The following is an 18,016-nucleotide window of genomic DNA, read 5'->3' on the forward strand; positions in this document are numbered from 1 at the left end:
ATGGATAGATGGGTGGATGGATGGCAGAAGATGCATTTTTGGGAAATTTCATCTGGTAGTTTGCCATATCAGATGAGTGGTGGTTGTGTGGTTGGGCAATCCAATGGAGGATGAATTTAAAGAAGTTGAAGGCAAATGTGCATGGTATGACCTGTTGTTGGGTGGAAGGGTATATGATGGGTGCCAGAATGAATGTTCCAAAAGGTGAAAGGATGGTGAGATGGATGGATGGATGGATGGATGTATGGATTGGTTAGTGGGTGGTGGGATGGACATTTGGAGTGACACATGGCTGCCTATGCCCTTTACCGTCTCCTCTCCAATGCAGCCAGTGAAGAACCATTGCCCTCAGAGGAGCCCCAACAGGAGAAGCCCAAACCTGAGTCCGCTGCATCTGAGGCACTCCCGATGCGAGCGGTGCTGGAAGAGCTGAAGGTGTCCAGTGTCACAGCCAACTCTGTGCAGCTCCAGTGGAGAGTTCCTGAGGGCTCCTTTGATTCCTTCCTGCTGCAGTACCGGGATGCCCAGGGCCAGCCCCAGGCCCTGCCCATTGATGGCGGCTCCCGCTCGGTGACAGTGCCAGGGCTGTCCCCATCCCGTCGGTACCGCTTCCATCTCTATGGACTGTGGGGCAAGAAGAAGATTAACCATGTCTCCACCGAGGCTGAAACAGGTAAGGCAACTGGTCAGGGGGAGGAAGGCTCTGTGTATGTATGGTTGAAGAAAATTTATACATGCGTCGATGGAGAGATCAGTCAATGCACGAATTGGTGATTGTATGGATGGATATTTGAGGATCATTGGAGGGCTGGATGTTGTATCGACAGATGAAGTATTAAAGTTAGAGATCAATGAATTGATCATTGGATCATTGCAGAAAGAGATGAGTTGATGATCAAAAATGGATGTAGTCTCCCAGGTGACTTAGTTAGTTAGGTAGGTGGATGGATTGATGGATGGATGGATGTATAGATGAATAGATGGACAGTGAATTTCAAGCTGAGTCAGTGGCTGGTTTGTGCCCTGGATTTGGGAGTTGCATGAGAATGGGAGTGTGGATAGATAATTAGATTTAAGGATTCACTTAACAAAAACAGACGGATGATAAATGGATGAAGGTGGAGAATGCCTGATGTTTTGTAAGGGAAGACTGGCCATTGTTTGACAGATCACATCAGCTCAGCTCAGTGGCTGGGTGATTGGATGATCAAATACAGGGAGAGATTAAAGAAGGCGTTGAAGGAAAAAGTGTGTGAAGGCAAACATGACTGGATGGATGGATAGATTGATGGATGGATGGATGACGAGTGCCAGAAAGAATGGTCCAGGATATGAATGGATCGATGGATGGATGAATGGTTGGGTTGGTTGCTTGCTTGGTTGGTTGCTTGCTTGCTTGGTGTGCGGTAGATGGACGTTTGGATGGACACAGCCATCACCAACCTCTGTCAATAGGAGCTGCACTAGAGCCAGAGGAACTGCTCCTGCCCACAGAGGAACCGCAGCATGAGAAACTCCAAACTGAGGCCCCCACATCTGAGGCCACTCCAGCAAGGGCAGTGCTGGAGGAGCTGAGGGTCTCCAGTGTCACCCCCATCTCTGCGCAGCTGCAGTGGACGGTCTCCAAGGGCTCCTTTGACTCCTTTATGCTGCAGTACCGGGATGCCCAGGGCCAGCCCCAGGCCCTGCCCATCGATGGCGGGTCTCGCTCGGTGACGGTTCCAGGCCTGTCTCCATCCCAGAAGTACCGCTTCCACCTCTACGGGCTGCTTGCAGGCAAAAGGATTGACCGTGTCTCCGTCGACACTGTCACAGGTGAGGCAGAAGGTCAAAGGGATGGAAGGATCAAGAAATGGAGGCATCAAGGGATGCCATGCCCATCACATACTCACCACTGAGCAACCCTTGACTCAGCATCATCTGATCAACCATCAACCCTTCCACCAAACTACTGACTAGCATTGTCCAGCATCCACCATCAGCAGTAGAAACCATCAGTTATCCATAATCATCCGTCATCTTCATCTACCATGTATCACCATCACCCATCAATTATCATGTCTCCATCTGTCCTTCAATGCTTCCCTCACACTCTATCCATCAAGGATGGATTCAGTGATGGGTGAATGGAAGATTGTCCATGGGAAATGGGGGTGGGGAGGGTTGAAGGCATGGAGTGATGTGATGAGAAAGAGACAGAGAGATGGATGTGGAACCGTCTAGGTGGTTGTCTTAGATGTTGGGTGTGTGATGGGAAGAATGGATAGATGGGTGGATGGATGGCAGAAGATGCATTTTTGGGAAATTTCATCTGGTAGTTTGCCATATCAGATGAGTGGTGGTTGTGTGGTTGGGCAATCCAATGGAGGATGAATTTAAAGAAGTTGAAGGCAAATGTGCATGGGTGGAAGGGTATATGATGGGTGCCAGAATGAATGTTCCAAAAGGTGAAAGGATGGTGAGATGGATGGATGGATGGATGGATGGATTAGTTAGTGGGTGGTGGGATGGACATTTGGAGTGACACATGGCTGCCTATGCCCTTTACCATCTCCTCTCCAATGCAGCCAGTGAAGAATCATTGCCCTCAGAGGAGCCCCAACAGGAGAAGCCCAAACCTGAGTCCGCTGCATCTGAGGCACTCCCGATGCGAGCGGTGCTGGAAGAGCTGAAGGTGTCCAGTGTCACAGCCAACTCTGTGCAGCTCCAGTGGAGAGTTCCTGAGGGCTCCTTTGATTCCTTCCTGCTGCAGTACCGGGATGCCCAGGGCCAGCCCCAGGCCCTGCCCATTGATGGCGGCTCCCGCTCGGTGACAGTGCCAGGGCTGTCCCCATCCCGTCGGTACCGCTTCCATCTCTATGGACTGTGGGGCAAGAAGAAGATTAACCGTGTCTCCACCGAGGCTGAAACAGGTAAGCGGGAAGGTCAAGGGAGGAAGGTTTGATGGGGTTATGGTGAAGAAAATGGATATATGGAGAAATGCAATGATCAAGGGATGGAAGAATGGGTGATTGGAGGAAGGGATGGAGTTGTGGAGGAGTGGAGGAATGGGTGATTGGGTGGATGGGTGAATGGATGGAGTATGGATGACTTGATCTAAACATGAGAGCATGTGTGAATGGATGGGTAGATCTTGGTTGTCAAAATTAATTGTTTAGGAGTTGAAAGGATGCACGGATGGATGGATGGTTGCTTGGTTGGTGGGTGGTAGATGGATGTTTGGATGGACACAGCCATCACCAACCCCTCTCCATGGCAGACACAGAAGAGCCAGAGGAACTGCTCCTGCCCACAGAGGAACCGCAGCATGAGAAACTCCAAACTGAGGCCCCCACATCTGAGGCCACTCCAGCAAGGGCGGTGCTGGAGGAGCTGAGGGTCTCCAGTGTCACCCCCATCTCTGCGCAGCTGCAGTGGACGGTCCCCAAGGGCTCCTTTGACTCCTTTATGCTGCAGTACCGGGATGCCCAGGGCCAGCCCCAGGCCCTGCCCATCGATGGCGGGTCTCGCTCGGTGACGGTTTCAGGCCTGTCCCCATCCCACAAGTACCGCTTCCACCTCTACGGGCTGCGTGCAGGCAAAAGGATTGACCGTGTCTCCGTCGACACTGTCACAGGTGAGGCAGAAGGTCAAAGGGATGGAAGGATCAAGAAATGGAGGCATCAAGGGATGCCATGCCCATCACATACTCACCACTGAGCAGCCATCGACTCAGCATCATCTGATCAACCATCAACCCTTCCACCAAACTACTGACTAGCACCGTCCATCGTCCATCATCCACCATCAGCAACCATCTGTTATCCATAATCATCCGTCATTTTCATCTACCATGTATCACCATCACCCATCAATTGTCATGTCTCCATCTGTCCTTCAATGCTTCCCTCACACTCCATCCATCAAGGATGGATTCAGTGATGGATGAGTAGAAGATTGTCCATGGGAAATGGGGGTGGGGAGGGTTGAAGGCATGGAGTGATGTGATGAGAAAGAGACAGAGAGATGGATGTGGAACCGTCTAGGTGGTTGTCTTACATGTTGGGTGTGTGAAGTGAAGAATGGATGGATGGATGGATGGACATTTGGACAGACACGTGGATGCCTATCCCCAGTACTATCTCCTCTCCAATGCAGCCAGTGAAGAACCATTACCATCTCAGGAGCCCCAACAGGAGACACTCAAACCTGAGTCCCCTGCATCTGAGGCCCTCCCAGTGCGAGCTGTGCTGGAGGAGCTGACGATCTCCAGCGTCACACCCAACTCTGTGCAGCTCCAATGGAGCGTCCCTCAGGGCTCCTTTGATTCCTTCCTGCTGCAGTACCGGGATGCCCAGGGCCAGCCCCAAGCCCTGCCCATCAATGGCGGCTCCCGCTCGGTGACGGTGCCAGGCCTCTCCCCATTTCACCGGTACCGCTTCCACCTCTACGGGCTGCGGGGCAGGAAGAGGACTGACCGTGTCTCCACGGATGTTGTCACAGGTGGGGAGGAAGGTCAGAGGGTGGAAAGGTGGGGGAAATGGAAGTAGGGATGGAGCGGCTGATGGAAAGATGGAGAAGAAGTCAGATTATGGATGGATGGCTGGAGGGCTGGATGGAGTCATGAGTAGAAGGATGGACATGAACGTCATTGGATGCTTGTAGAAATGGATAGTGAAAGGGTGGAGGGAGGGCTGGGTTACAATGGGTGATGGATGGCGGAGGTTTCTTGTCAGGAGCAGGTGGGAAGTGTCAATCATTGAGCGGATGTTTTCTGGGACTTGTGACTGCTCTATTTTGGATGGTGATGTGGATGGGAATGTGTGACGGGTGCAATGGGGCAGGGAAACTGGAGACAGTTTGGAGATGGAGAGATGACTGGGGCCATGGAAGGGTGGAGTGATGGAGATTGATGTTTGCTTGCTTGCTTGCTTGCTTGATTGCTTGTTTGGTTGTTTGTTTGTTTGTTTGGATGGGTGGATGGATGGATGGATGGATGGATGGATGGATGGATGGATGGATGGATGGATGGATGGATGGTGAATACTGGATGAATCAAGATGATGGATGATGTTGATTATGATGATGATGAAGATGGGGGAGGATGGTAGATGCTGGTCAATAAATCCATGGAGCACCCATGGTTGATTGGATGGGGCTGGGGTCAATGGGCACTCAGTGCCGGGTTGAGGAGGGAATAGTGAGAAGGGACTGGGAGGAAATGGTGCATGATGGATAATGGATAGTTGAGTGGATGATGGATGAACATATGGATGGACATATGGATGCCCACATTCATCATTGTCCCATCTCTGTTGTTGCTGCAGCTGACCCAGTGGATCTGCCCTCACCCTCATTGGACACTCCAACTGAGGCTTCCAGAACTGAGGCCCCCACAGCTGAGGATCACCAAACTGCACATCCCCAAGCCAAGGCCCCTCCATCTGAGGCCCCCTCGTCCTGGGCAGTGTTGGGAGAGCTGAAGGTCTCCAGTATCACACCTGACTCTGTGGGGCTGCAGTGGAGTGTCCCTGAGGGCCCCTTCAACTCCTTCACACTGCAGTACCAGGATGCCCAGGGCCAGCCCCAGGTCCTTGCCATCGATGGTGGATCACGCTCAGTGACAGTGCCAGGGCTGTCCCCATCCCACCAGTACCACTTCCACCTCTATGGGTTTCACAGCGGGGAAAGGATTGACCACACTTCCATTGATGTCATCACAGGTGAGAGGGAAAGTCAGAAGAAAGAAGGGATGAGAGAGATGGAGGGATGGAGAGGTAGAGGCATCAAGGCATGGCGGAAACAAGGGTTTCCATTCCGATCCCCACCCCACATCAAGCACTTTTCTAGTCTGGCATCATCCAGTTAGCCATCAACCCTTCCACTGACCTGTTGAAGAACATCCATCATCATCATCATTCATCATCATGATCATCAACCATCAACAATGTACCACCATCAGTAATATCCATTATCACCATCTATCATCATCATGATTTTCTATTCATGAAGGATGAACAACTGAATGGTTTTACAGATTCTGGTCTGGATGTTGGGCAGGTTCCTGTCCAAACTGAGGGAAATAGGTGAATGGGTGGTTGGGAAGGTGGGATGGATGGATGGATGGATGGATGGATGGATGGATGGATGGATGGATGGATGGATGGAGGGTTTCTGCTGTCCAGATACATGTCTTGATGGATAGAAGATTGTCCATGGGAAATGAGGGCTGGGAACAGTGGAGACAAGGGGAGAATGTAGAGGGAACGAAATAGAGGGATGAATGTGGTATTAGGTGGGGTGTTGGGTTGAATGTTGGGTTGATGGTTGGATGATTGGATGATGATGGTTGGCAGTGATGGACAATGGGTGGGGGGATGGTTAGGTAGATGATGGATGGACATATGGATGAACACATGGACAGCTACATCCATCACTGTTCCCTCTGCATAGCAGCCACAGAGAAGCTAGAGCAGCCACCCTCGCCCTCAGAGATGCCCCAGACTGAAGCCCTGCCAACTGAGGACAACCAATCTGAGCACCCCCAAACTGAGGTTCCCCCAGTGCGGGCAGTGCTGGAAGAGCTGAAGGTCTCCAGTGTCACCCACGACTCTGTGCAGCTGCAGTGGAGCGTTCCTGAGGGCTCCTTTGATTCCTTCCTGCTGCAGTACCGGGATGCCCAGGGCCAGCCCCAGGCCTTGCCCATCAATGGAGAGTTCCACTCAGTGACAGTGCCGGGGCTGTCCCCATCCCGCCGGTACCGCTTCCACCTCTATGGGCTGCAGGGTGGGAAGAGGACTGACCGTGTCTCTACTGACATTGTCACAGGTAAGAGGGAAGGTCATAAAGTGAAAGGATTTGAGAGGTGGCTGTAGAGATGGAGCAATGAAAAGATCCCATCCGTATCTGCCATTCAGTACCCACTGACACCAGCACCATCCAATCAACTATTGACCCTTCCACTACCCTATTAGCCAACACCCACCATCATCCATTGTCATCAACATTTAATTGGATAGATCCATCATCTATTCATCACCCGTTACTGATCCCTCCCTTCCTAAGTGACTCCACTTCTCCCCAGTTTCCCAGCTTGGTAGTAGAGGATGTGTGGGAGTGTTAGCAAGGTAAAGGGAGGGAGGGAGGGAAGGATGGATGGATGGATGGATGAATGATTCTGTTGATGATGATGATGATGATTGTGATGATGGATGACAATGATGGGTGATGGAAGATGGATGAACAATGGATGGTGGACTGACAATGGAATGGCAATGGATGGACAGTGCATGGAGGATGGATGGATGGATGGATGGATGGATGGATGGATGACGGGTGTTGGGGCAGTTTATTAGTGGTTTTGCAGATCAGATCAGATCAGTCATTTGATAGTTGGATGACCCAATGGAGGGAGAAGTTAAAGATGCAGTTGGAACAAATGTTTCATGGAAAGACGTGATTGAAGGGATGAATGGCTATGGATGGATGGATGATGGATGGATGATAGATGAGTGGTTGGGTAGATGACAGATGGAGACTTGTTGATGGACAAACAGATGCCCATCACTATCTTCTCTCCATCACAGCTGCAGCCAAGCAGGAGGAGATGCCCCTGCCCTCAGAGGAACCTGAAACTGAGGCCATCTCATCTGATGCCTTGCCAACACGGGCAGTGCTGGGAGAGCTGAAGGTCTCCAGTGTCACACCCCACTCTGTGCGGCTGCAGTGGAGTGTCCCTGAGAGCCCCTTCAACTCCTTCATGCTGCAGTACCGGGATACCCAAGGCCAGCCCCAGGCCCTGCCCATTGATGGCAGCTCCCGCTCAGTGACAGTGCCGGGGCTGTCCCCATCCCACCGGTACCGCTTCCACCTCTATGGCTTGCAAGGTGGGAAAAGGATTGACCACAGGTCCACCGATGTCGTCACAGGTGAGGGAGGTTTAGACCCCATCCGACCTGTGATGCATCAAAGCCCTCAGATGGTCCTTCAAGCTTGGGGGGTGTGGCAAGTACTTATGGGGCTTGAGATGGGGATGGGAATGTGAGGCCAGAGGGGTGGAGAGTAGAGGGATGTGTGGACCCATGGAGGATGAGGGATGAGGGGTGATGGTTGATGGTTGATGATGGGTAATGGATAATGGATGATATATGATAGTGGGTTGTTGGTCAGTAGGGTTGATGGAAGGATCAATAATTGAACAGATGTTTCTGGGACCACTGGGATCCATCCATCCATCCATCCATCCATCCATCCATCCATCCATCCATCCATCCCTACATACATCCACCCATCCACCCATCCATTTATTTTTTCTCCCCAAACATTCCTCTGTCCATCCATTCATCACCCTTTCAAGTGTTCAACCATCACCCAAAGCAACCATCTCCTTTTGGTACAGATTTGGCCCTCTCCTCTCCTCTCCTCTCCTCTCCTCTCCTCTCCTCTCCTCTCCTCTCCTCTCCTCTCCTCTCCTCTCCTCTCCTGATGATGATGGGTGTTGGGGCAGGTGGTTTGGCAGATCCAATCAACGGTATGATTATTGAACGATCCAATGGAGGTAGAAGCTCAAGAATAAGTTGTAGGAAAAGCCACATTGAAAGCCACATGGTTGGATTGAGGGATGGATGATGGATACAGGAATGAATGGTCTAGGAGATGAAAGTGGGGATGGATGGATGGATGGTGTGAAGGATGGTGTGATGGTGTGATGGATGGCTCAATGAACATGTCAGTTCTCACACCAAATATCATTCCCATTCCATCACAGATGCAGCAATGCCAGAGCAGCTGCTCCTACCCTCAGAGGACCCCCAACCTGAAGACCAAAAACCTGAGCAGCCCCAAACTGAGGCCGACCAGGGACAGGCAGTGCTGGGGAAGTTGAAAGTCTCCAGCGTCACACCCAACTCTGTGCAGCTCCAATGGAGCGTCCCTCAGGGCTCCTTTGATTCCTTCCTGCTGCAGTACCGGGATGCCCAGGGCCAGCCCCAAGCCCTGCCCATCAATGGCGGCTCCCGCTCGGTGACGGTGCCAGGCCTCTCCCCATTTCACCGGTACCGCTTCCACCTCTACGGGCTGCGGGGCAGGAAGAGGACTGACCGTGTCTCCACGGATGTTGTCACAGGTGGGGAGGAAGGTCAGAGGGTGGAAACGTGGGGGAAATGGAAGTAGGGATGGAGCGGCTGATGGAAAGATGGAGAAGAAGTCAGATTATGGATGGATGGCTGGAGGGCTGGATGGAGTCATGAGTAGAAGGATGGACATGAACGTCATTGGATGCTTGTAGAAATGGATAGTGAAAGGGTGGAGGGAGGGCTGGGTTACAATGGGTGATGGATGGCGGAGGTTTCTTGTCAGGAGCAGGTGGGAAGTGTCAATCATTGAGCGGATGTTTTCTGGGACTTGTGACTGCTCTATTTTGGATGGTGATGTGGATGGGAATGTGTGACGGGTGCAATTGGGCAGGGAAACTGGAGACAGTTTGGAGATGGAGAGATGACTGGGGCCATGGAAGGGTGGAGTGATGGAGATTGATGTTTGCTTGTTTGTTTGTTTGTTTGTTTGGATGGGTGGATGGATGGATGGATGGTGAATACTGGATGAATCAAGATGATGGATGATGTTGATTATGATGATGATGAAGATGGGGGAGGATGGCAGATGCTGGTCAATAAATCCATGGAGCACCCATGGTTGATTGGATGGGGCTGGGGTCAATGGGCACTCAGTGCCGGGTTGAGGAGGGAATAGTGAGAAGGGACTGGGAGGAAATGGTGCATGATGGATAATGGATAGTTGAGTGGATGATGGATGGACATATGGATGGACATATGGATGCCCACATTCATCATTGTCCCATCTCTGTTGTTGCTGCAGCTGACCCAGAGGATCTGCCCTCACCCTCATTGGACACTCCAACTGAGGCTTCCAGAACTGAGGCCCCCACAGCTGAGGGTCACCAAACTGCACATCCCCAAGCCAAGGCCCCTCCATCTGAGGCCCCCTCGTCCTGGGCAGTGTTGGGAGAGTTGAAGGTCTCCAGTATCACACCTGATTCTGTTGAGCTGCAGTGGAGTGTCCCAGATGGTCACTTTGATTCCTTCACACTGCAGTACCAGGATGCCCAGGGCCAGCCCCAGGCCCTGCCCATCGATGGCAGCTCCCGCTCGGTGACAGTGCCGGGCCTGTCCCCATCCCATCGGTACCGCTTCCACCTCTATGGGCTGCAGGGCTGGAAGAAGATCGACCACATCTCCTCTGACATTGTCACAGCTGACAGGGAAGGTCAGAGGATGGAGGGTGGGTGGATGGATGAGTAGATGAAACATGGATGGATGGATGGATCTTTGGATGCCCATCTCCTTCATCATCCCCTTTCCACCGCAGCTGCAGCTGTGCCAGAGGAACTACCCCTGCCCTCAGAGGAACCCCAAGATGAGAAACGCCAAACTGAGCCCCCCCCATCTGCAACTACCCCAGCGCAGGCAGTGCTGAAGGACCTGAGAATCTCCAGTATCACCCCCAGCTCTGCGGAGCTGCAGTGGCATGTGCCTGGTGCCCCCTTTGACTCCTTCCTGCTGCAGTACCGGGATGCCCAGGGCCAGCCCCAGGCCCTGCCCATCGATGGCGGCTCCCGCTCGGTGACCGTGCCAGGCCTGTCCCCATCCCGCCGGTATCGCTTCCACCTCTACGGGCTGCGGGGTGGGAAGAGGGTCTACCATACCTCCACTGAAGCTATAACAGGTGAGGGGCATGGTCAGAGGACCAGATGGATCATGGTATGAATAGATGAAGGGATAATGGCCATCTCATCTCTACCTGCCATCTATTATCCACAGACCCCAGTACCATCCAGTCAATCATCAACCCTTCTACTGACTTCCTTACCAGCACCTGCCATCATCCACCATCATTGTCATCATCCTCTTTATCTGTCATCCATCATCATCACCATCATTATTATCATCTTCCATCATGATCCATCCATGATGGCTGAAGAACTGAATGGTTGAGTGGATTCTGGACTGGATTGTGAGTGGATTTCTTTTCACATTGTGGAAGAAAGTGAAGAGATAGATGAGTGGTTGGATGGAGTTGGGAAGTAGATATGGATGGTGCATTCCTGGGGAAGTGGAGATGGATAGTGCATTCCTGGTAGGTGGCTGAATGTCCTGAAGGATGGAAGATTGTCCATGAGAAATGGGGGGTGGAAGAGGTGAAGGCTTGAGTGGATGTAGAGAGAAAGAGTTGGAGAGATGATTGTGGGATTGGTTATGGCATTGGCTTGGGTGTTGGGTGAGATGGATGGATGGATGGATGACGAATGATGGCTCATTTTGTGGATGACAAATGCACATTTGGATGGACACGAAGATACCCATCACCATCCCTTCTTCATTGTAGCTGCAGCCAACTTGGACAAGCCACCTATGCCTTCAGAGGAGCTCCAGCCTGAGGACACCCAATCTAAAGATCCCCCAGTTGAGTCCCCCTCAACTGACGCCCCCTTGGCACGGGCAGTGTTGGGAGAGCTGAGAGTCTCCAGAGTCACCCCCAGCTCTGTGCAGCTGCAGTGGAGCGTCCCCAAGGCCCCCTTTGACTCCTTTATGCTGCAGTACCGGGATGCCCAGGGCCAGCCCCAGGCCCTGCCCATCGATGGCAGGTCTCGCTCGGTGATGGTGCCAGGCCTGTCCCCGTCCCACAAGTACCGTTTCCATCTCTATGGGCTGCAGGGAGGCAAAAGGATTGACCGTGTCTCCACTGACATCGTCACAGGTGTGGGGGAAGGTCAGAGGGGTGAGGGTGGGTGAGTGAAGGGATGAAGGATGATGGGTGGAGGGAGAGATGGAAGGATCAAGTAATGGAGAAACACGTGGGTGAACAAAGGGTTCAGGAGGAACATGTGGGTGAACGAGAGTTACATGAGTGAGTGGATGGATGATGGATGGAGAATTCTGAATTAGTTGGTTGATCAATAGATGATGGATGGATGGATGAGTGGCTGATCCCATGGCTGGTTTGTGCCTTGGGTAAAGGAGGGGTAAAGGGGGGAGGGGGATAAATGGAGGAATGGATTCAAGGACTGACTGAAATTAAAAAGATGGGTGGGGGTTTGATGTTAGATTGATGATGGATAATGGATAGATAAAGATGGATGATGCATGACTGTTGGGGCAATTTGTTGGAGGTTTTATATATCAGATCAGTAGTTGGGTGACTGGATGATCTAATGAAGGAAGGCTAAAGAACCAGTTAATGTAAAAGGTGCATGGAAAGAAACATGATAGGATAGATGGACATTTGGATAGACACATGGATTCTCACATACAATCATCATCCCATCTCCATTGCAGCCACAGCCAAGACAGAGGAGCTGCCCCTGCCCTCCAAGGAGCCCCAACCCAAAGACCCCAAAGAAAAAGATCCCCCAAGTGAGGCCACCCCATCTGAGGCCCCCCTGGCACAGGCAGTGCTGAGGGAGCTGAGCGTCTCCAGTGTCACACCCAACTCTGTGCAGCTGCAGTGGAGTGTCCCTGAGGGTCCCTTTGACTCCTTTATGCTGCAGTACCGGGATGCCCAGGGCCAGCCCCAGGCCCTGCCCATCGATGGCGGGTCTCGCTCGGTGACGGTGCCGGGCCTGTCCCCGTCCCACCGGTATCGCTTCCACCTCTACGGGCTGCGGGGTGGGAAAAGGACTGACCATGCCTCCACTGAGGCCATCACTGGTGAGGGGCTGCAGGGACTCCCCCAGACTACCGCAGGAAGCAGAGCTGGAGTGGGGACAGGGCTGGGACTGGGGCCCAGGGGGAGCTGGGAGGAACTGGGGAACTGGGCTGTACTGGAGAGGCCAGAGGAATGAGGGGGACTAGGGAGCTTGGGGGACCAGGGGGCACAGAAAGACTGGGAATTTAGGAAAAAGTGGGATTGGAGGTGACTGGAGATAAGAGCGAGTACAACACCTGGAAGGACTCTAATCAACTGGGGACTGAGAGGAGCTGGGAGCATCTAGGGGAACTGGCTAGAATTGGGGCTTGGGGTAATCTGGAGTCTGGGTGAAACTGTGGAGCTGGGGAGTGGGAGGAACTGGGGCAAACTGGGGCTGGGGTGGAGCTAAGGACTGACAAAGACTGGGGGAAACTGGGCACTGGGGAGAGTTTGGCAGGTACTGGGTAGCTGTGAGGACTGTGTGAAGTGGGAGGGACTGGGGACTAGGGGGAACTGGAGCAATATGGGAGATCAGTTATTGGGGTGACTGGGAGCCGTTTGAGAGCTGGGTTGGATTGGGACAGTGGGGACCAGGGAGAACAGTGGGGAACTGGGACTAGAGGGGGACTGGGGACAACAGGGGCTGAGTTTACTTGGGAGAACTGGGAGAAAGTGGGAGCTGGGGGTAGCCAGAGGGCTGCGGGAAACTGGAGATTAGGGGCAATGTAGCACTGGGAGCAACTGGCAGGATAACTGAGGACTGGGGGAACTGGAGGAACTGGGGACAACTTGGGACAACTGGGTGGTGTGGGGAACTGGGGGAAACAGGAGACTGGGGTGAACTGGGGGCAACTGGAGACTCAGAGGCCTGGGGACAGGATGGGAGGGGATTGTGAGGCACTGGGGGAACTGGGTCTGGGAGGAACTGGAGGGAACTGGGGACTGAAGTGACTGGGGGAAACAGGTCTGAGGGAGATTGAGGGGAACTGGGAATGGGGGTGACAGGGGAAAAATTGGAGAATGAAGGTAAACTGGGTCCAGGGAAGGACTGGGGACTAGGGTGGAGCTGGGGGAAACTGGGCACTGGGAAGAACTCAGGGGACTAGAGGAAACTGGAGGGATCTGGGAAGTGGGAGGTACTGGAGGAAACAAGTCTGGCAGGCATTGGGGGAAACTGAGGGGTGAGGGTGACTGGACTGGGGGTCTCGGTCTTAGGAGTTTGGAGAAAATGAGGGGGAACCAGGGCATCTCCATTGGGTGCAGTTTGGGGGCCAGAGGGCCCGTGGGAGGGTTTAGGGTGTTAGTGGGGAAGGAGGAGGGGACGGGGTGTTGGGTGGCAACAGTGTTTTTTTGGGATATCAGTGGGGGACTTCAGGATGTCAGCTGGGCCATTTGAGGTGTCAGCATTGTGTCCTTCCCCAGGCGCCCCAGGGACCCTCTGGGTGGGCTCTGTGTGGCCCCGCAGTGCCTGGCTGCACTGGGACACTCTGCACCGCCCCCCTGATGGCTATGAGCTGGAGTATGGTCACCCTGGGGGACCCCAGCAGGTAACAGCCCCAAAGGGAGCCTAAAACCCCCAGGAACATCCAATGTATCTCCCCAGTACCCCCCTAGGAACCCAAATACTTCTTCAGGTATCCCAGTAACACCTCTGGGGACCCCAATAACACCTCAGGGCATCCCATTATCCTCCTTAGTTAATGGCACCCCAATACACCTCCGGGGACCCCATAATGACTTTGGGCATGTCAGTACTTCCCTGGGGGCTCCACTATCCTCCTGGGATATCCCAATACCCCTCATGTCCCCAGACCCTGTGGCTGCCTCCTGAGGCTACGTCGCAGCAACTGCGGGGGCTGGAGCCAGCAGAACGCTATGGGGTGCGGCTGCGGGGCCGAGGGGGAGACCCCCAAACTGCCCCCCTAGAGACCATCTTTAACACTCGTGAGTGGGGGGAGCTAGGGGGTGTGGAGGGACCATTGGAGGGCTGCACCTGGACCCTTGGATCCTTTTGTGGGGGGTGGGTTATTGGTGGGGGAAGCTATGTCCCTTGGAGGAAGGGCTGGCATTTTGGAGGGGCTGTGTCCTTTTGGGAGGGTTGGGTCCTTGGTAGGGCGTGAATATTGGGGGTGCGGGCTGGGTCCTGGCCAGGGGCAGTTATTGGATGGGGAACACCCGACCCCCTGGGTCCCTGGATAGGGGTGGGGATATTATTGAGTTGGGCATTCTGTGTCCTTTCGGAGAGGGGGCACCAGCACCCCTGAATGTCCAGAAGCCTCTGGGGTGTCTGAGGGGTCCCCCGTGTGTCCCCAGCCCCCCTCCCGCACCCGCATCCCCGGGACTGCGCCGAGGAGCAGCTGAACGGGCCGGGCCCCTCGCGGGAGACCCTCATCTTCCTCCGGGGAGACCCGGCACGGCCCCTCAGGGTCTTCTGTGACATGGAGACGGACGGCGGCGGCTGGCTGGTGGGACTGGGAGCACTGGGGCCACCGGTGGGGGGGAGCTTCCACAGGGAGTTATAGGAGGCTATATGGAGTTCTGGGGGGCAAATGAGAGGCTTCGGGGGCAATAGAGGGTCCTGCAGGAGAAGCAGGAGGTCATGGGGAAGCACTGGAAAGGGAACTCGGGGGCACTGGGAGGGGCTGGGGGCCCTCTATAGGGTTTACGGGAGGGAAATAGAGATATGGGGGGGTCGGGGGGGGTTTGGGTGCCCCTGACTCTGCCTCTCCCAGGTGTTCCAGCGCCGCCAGGATGGGGGCACCGACTTTTGGCGGGGGTGGGATTCGTACGCCCGCGGCTTCGGCAACATCAGTGGCGAATTCTGGCTCGGTGAGGGGGCCCTGGGGGACTGGGGGGACCCGGGGGCTGGAGGAGACCCATTACAAATTTGACGGGACGTGGAGCCAACGAAGGCTCTCCAGGGATTTGGGGGACAAGGGGGAACTTTGAGTAGAGCCAGCTCCTGGGGCGGCAGCAAGGGGTACTCGGCGGGGCCCCAGAATTTGGGGGCTCCCTAGGAGTCCGAGGGGGGGACTCGTAGGATTCAGGGGAGGTCCAGGCAATTGGGAAGCAGATTTTGGGGTGCAGGGAACGAGGCATTGGCTAAGGAGTTCGGGCCGTTCGCCCAAGGGTCTGGAGGGACTCGGGGTGGGGGGGGGGTCCTCAGACATTCAGGTTTAATTTTGGGGCCCCAAGGCTCCCGGAAAGACTTGGAGGGTCTCCAAGAGTTCTGCGGGGGAGTGTCCAGGAGTTCGGGGGGGGGGGGGGTCGAAGAGTCCGGGGGCACTTGAGGCATCCCCAGGTGTTTTGGGGGGTCCCCAGTATTTCAGGGGGCATTGCAGGAGTTGGGCGGGGACGCGGAAAGGGGGGAACTCGGGGGTACCGCGGAGTTCTGAGAGTGCCGGACGATTTTGGGGCGCAGGCAACGAGGCGCTGCACGAGCTGACGACCGCGGCCCCTACGGAGCTGCGCATTGACCTGCGGACTGCCCGCGACTCCGCCTTCGCGCTCTATCGCGACTTCGCTGTCGGCAGCGCCGAGGAGCGATATCGGCTCAGAGTGGGAGCCTTCAGCGGCACTGCCGGTGCGCGGGGGGTCCCCGGGACCTTGGGGAATTTTGTGGGTCCTGGTGGGATTTTGGATGCCTGGGCGTTTTGGGGCCCACTGGTTGGCAGAGGTCTGTGGAGGCCCTGGTGGATTTGGAGGTCCCTGGTGGGTTCTGGGGTCCCTAGGGTGTTTTGGGAATCTTTGGTGTGTTTTGGGGCCCCTGGGGGTTTCTGGTGAGTTTTGGGGGGTTCCTTGTGGGTTTGGGGGTCTTTGGGGGAGGCTGACAGCGGCCCCCGCAGGGGACGCCCTCTCCTACCACTCGGGCAGTCCCTTCTCGACACGGGATCGGGACTCCCGGGACCCTCGGGACCGCCGGGACCCTTCGGGGCGCCCCCGGCCCCCGCCCTGCGCCGTGGCCTACGGGGGAGCCTGGTGGTACCGCAACTGCCACTATGCCAACCTGAACGGGCGCTACGGGACCCCCCGAGACCACCAGGTACCGTGGAGTAGGGGGTTATGGGGGCGTGGAGGGACTATGAGGGAATTTGGGGGATCTGGGGAGCTTTGCGAGGGGGCTGTAGGAGGCGTGGGGGCCTACAGGAGTGGATAGAGAGGTCTAGGGTGCCTTTGGGTGGACTATAGGACTAAGGGGGTTGAGGGTATATAAGAGAATCTATGGGGAGTCTACAGGGGTTCTACGGGGGTCTCTAAGGGTCCATAGGGGTCTGTGGGAGTCTATGGGGCTTGATAGGGCTCTGTGTAAAAGAGAGTCTGTGTGGGTCTATAGGGCCTGTGGGGATCTATATGGTCTCTGGGAGTCTGTGGAGATCTGTGACTGTCCATGAGTGGCCACAGGAATCTATGAACATCTGTGGGGATCCATAGGGCCTGTGGGTGTCTCTATGGTCTGTAGAGGTTTGTGGGGGTCTATGGGGACTTACAGGGTCTCTGGAAGTCTACAAGGGTTCTGAACCCCCTTTCCCACAGGGCATCCACTGGTTCCCCTGGAAAGGCTTCAACGTCTCCATCCCCTTCACCGAGATGAAGCTGCGGCCACAGCGTGGCTGAGGGGACTGGGGAGGGTCCCCTTCACGCTGAGGCTAGGGAATCCCAGAGTCTGGATGGCCCTCTGGGTGCTGGGGGGTTTCAGACAGGACTTGGGGAGACTCAAAGGTGTAACTTTTATTTGGGGCTAATAAAAGCTGATGGTAAGTCCCCTGTCCTATGGTGAACCAGAAACTGGGATGGGAGAGAGCATGGAGTCAAGCTGATGTCAAGGCAGAGGAGGGGCAGGGCAGCTCCAAATGGTCCTTGTGGTTCTCATCTCAGTGTCGCTTTAAGTGCTGGACCCGATCCCCCATTGTCCCTGGAGATGCTGAGATGTCCCAGCCTGGGCAGCATGAACATGTGGGCAGGAATGGGGTGGGACGGAATGAATCATCCAGTGAAGCCAAAAACAGAGGTCATGGAGTCAGGCAAAACAACTCCCTGGAACACGCTGCATGTCCTCCCAGCACTCAGACATGGATTTAGGTCATGGTCATGTTGTGGTCATCTCACTATCACAGGCATCTATCTCATGGTTGTGTCATAGTCATCTCCATATCACTATGACTACCGCTTATTTCCTGCTCATGGTCATCTCAAGGTCACTCAGCTCCTGACCTGAAGTGGGAATTCAATCCCTGACCTAGGTGTGGGGGTCCAGTGCCTGATCCAGGGTGGGGGTTCTGTCCCTACCCAGCCACTTTCTGAGTACTTTCTGTCCCTGGGTCACAGATCACTT

At 54.6% G+C, this 18,016-nt stretch overlaps 1 protein-coding gene across 1 annotated transcript in view; it reads left to right on the top strand.

The window, feature by feature from the left end:
- LOC136373133 (tenascin-X-like) overlaps nucleotides 1–17,440 on the top strand; it is a 29,188-nt gene extending 11,748 nt beyond the window's left edge. Inside the window, exons 15-34 of the mRNA XM_066338078.1 lie at nucleotides 329–673; nucleotides 1,459–1,815; nucleotides 2,568–2,902; nucleotides 3,313–3,616; nucleotides 4,195–4,482; nucleotides 5,307–5,725; nucleotides 6,537–6,807; nucleotides 7,566–7,907; nucleotides 8,747–9,103; nucleotides 9,856–10,263; nucleotides 10,366–10,722; nucleotides 11,461–11,754; nucleotides 12,333–12,704; nucleotides 14,107–14,231; nucleotides 14,496–14,628; nucleotides 14,998–15,149; nucleotides 15,417–15,513; nucleotides 16,106–16,267; nucleotides 16,530–16,726; nucleotides 17,218–17,440. Coding sequence (XP_066194175.1) covers nucleotides 329–673; nucleotides 1,459–1,815; nucleotides 2,568–2,902; nucleotides 3,313–3,616; nucleotides 4,195–4,482; nucleotides 5,307–5,725; nucleotides 6,537–6,807; nucleotides 7,566–7,907; nucleotides 8,747–9,103; nucleotides 9,856–10,263; nucleotides 10,366–10,722; nucleotides 11,461–11,754; nucleotides 12,333–12,704; nucleotides 14,107–14,231; nucleotides 14,496–14,628; nucleotides 14,998–15,149; nucleotides 15,417–15,513; nucleotides 16,106–16,267; nucleotides 16,530–16,726; nucleotides 17,218–17,298 — 5,396 coding nt within the window. The 3' untranslated portion in view covers nucleotides 17,299–17,440. The remainder of the gene's footprint in view (nucleotides 1–328; nucleotides 674–1,458; nucleotides 1,816–2,567; nucleotides 2,903–3,312; nucleotides 3,617–4,194; nucleotides 4,483–5,306; nucleotides 5,726–6,536; nucleotides 6,808–7,565; nucleotides 7,908–8,746; nucleotides 9,104–9,855; nucleotides 10,264–10,365; nucleotides 10,723–11,460; nucleotides 11,755–12,332; nucleotides 12,705–14,106; nucleotides 14,232–14,495; nucleotides 14,629–14,997; nucleotides 15,150–15,416; nucleotides 15,514–16,105; nucleotides 16,268–16,529; nucleotides 16,727–17,217) is intronic.
- Nucleotides 17,441–18,016: the final 576 nt, after the last annotated feature.

Source organism: Sylvia atricapilla, chromosome 32 (assembly GCF_009819655.1).
Source record: "Sylvia atricapilla isolate bSylAtr1 chromosome 32, bSylAtr1.pri, whole genome shotgun sequence".
Taxonomy (NCBI): Eukaryota; Metazoa; Chordata; class Aves; order Passeriformes; family Sylviidae; genus Sylvia; species Sylvia atricapilla.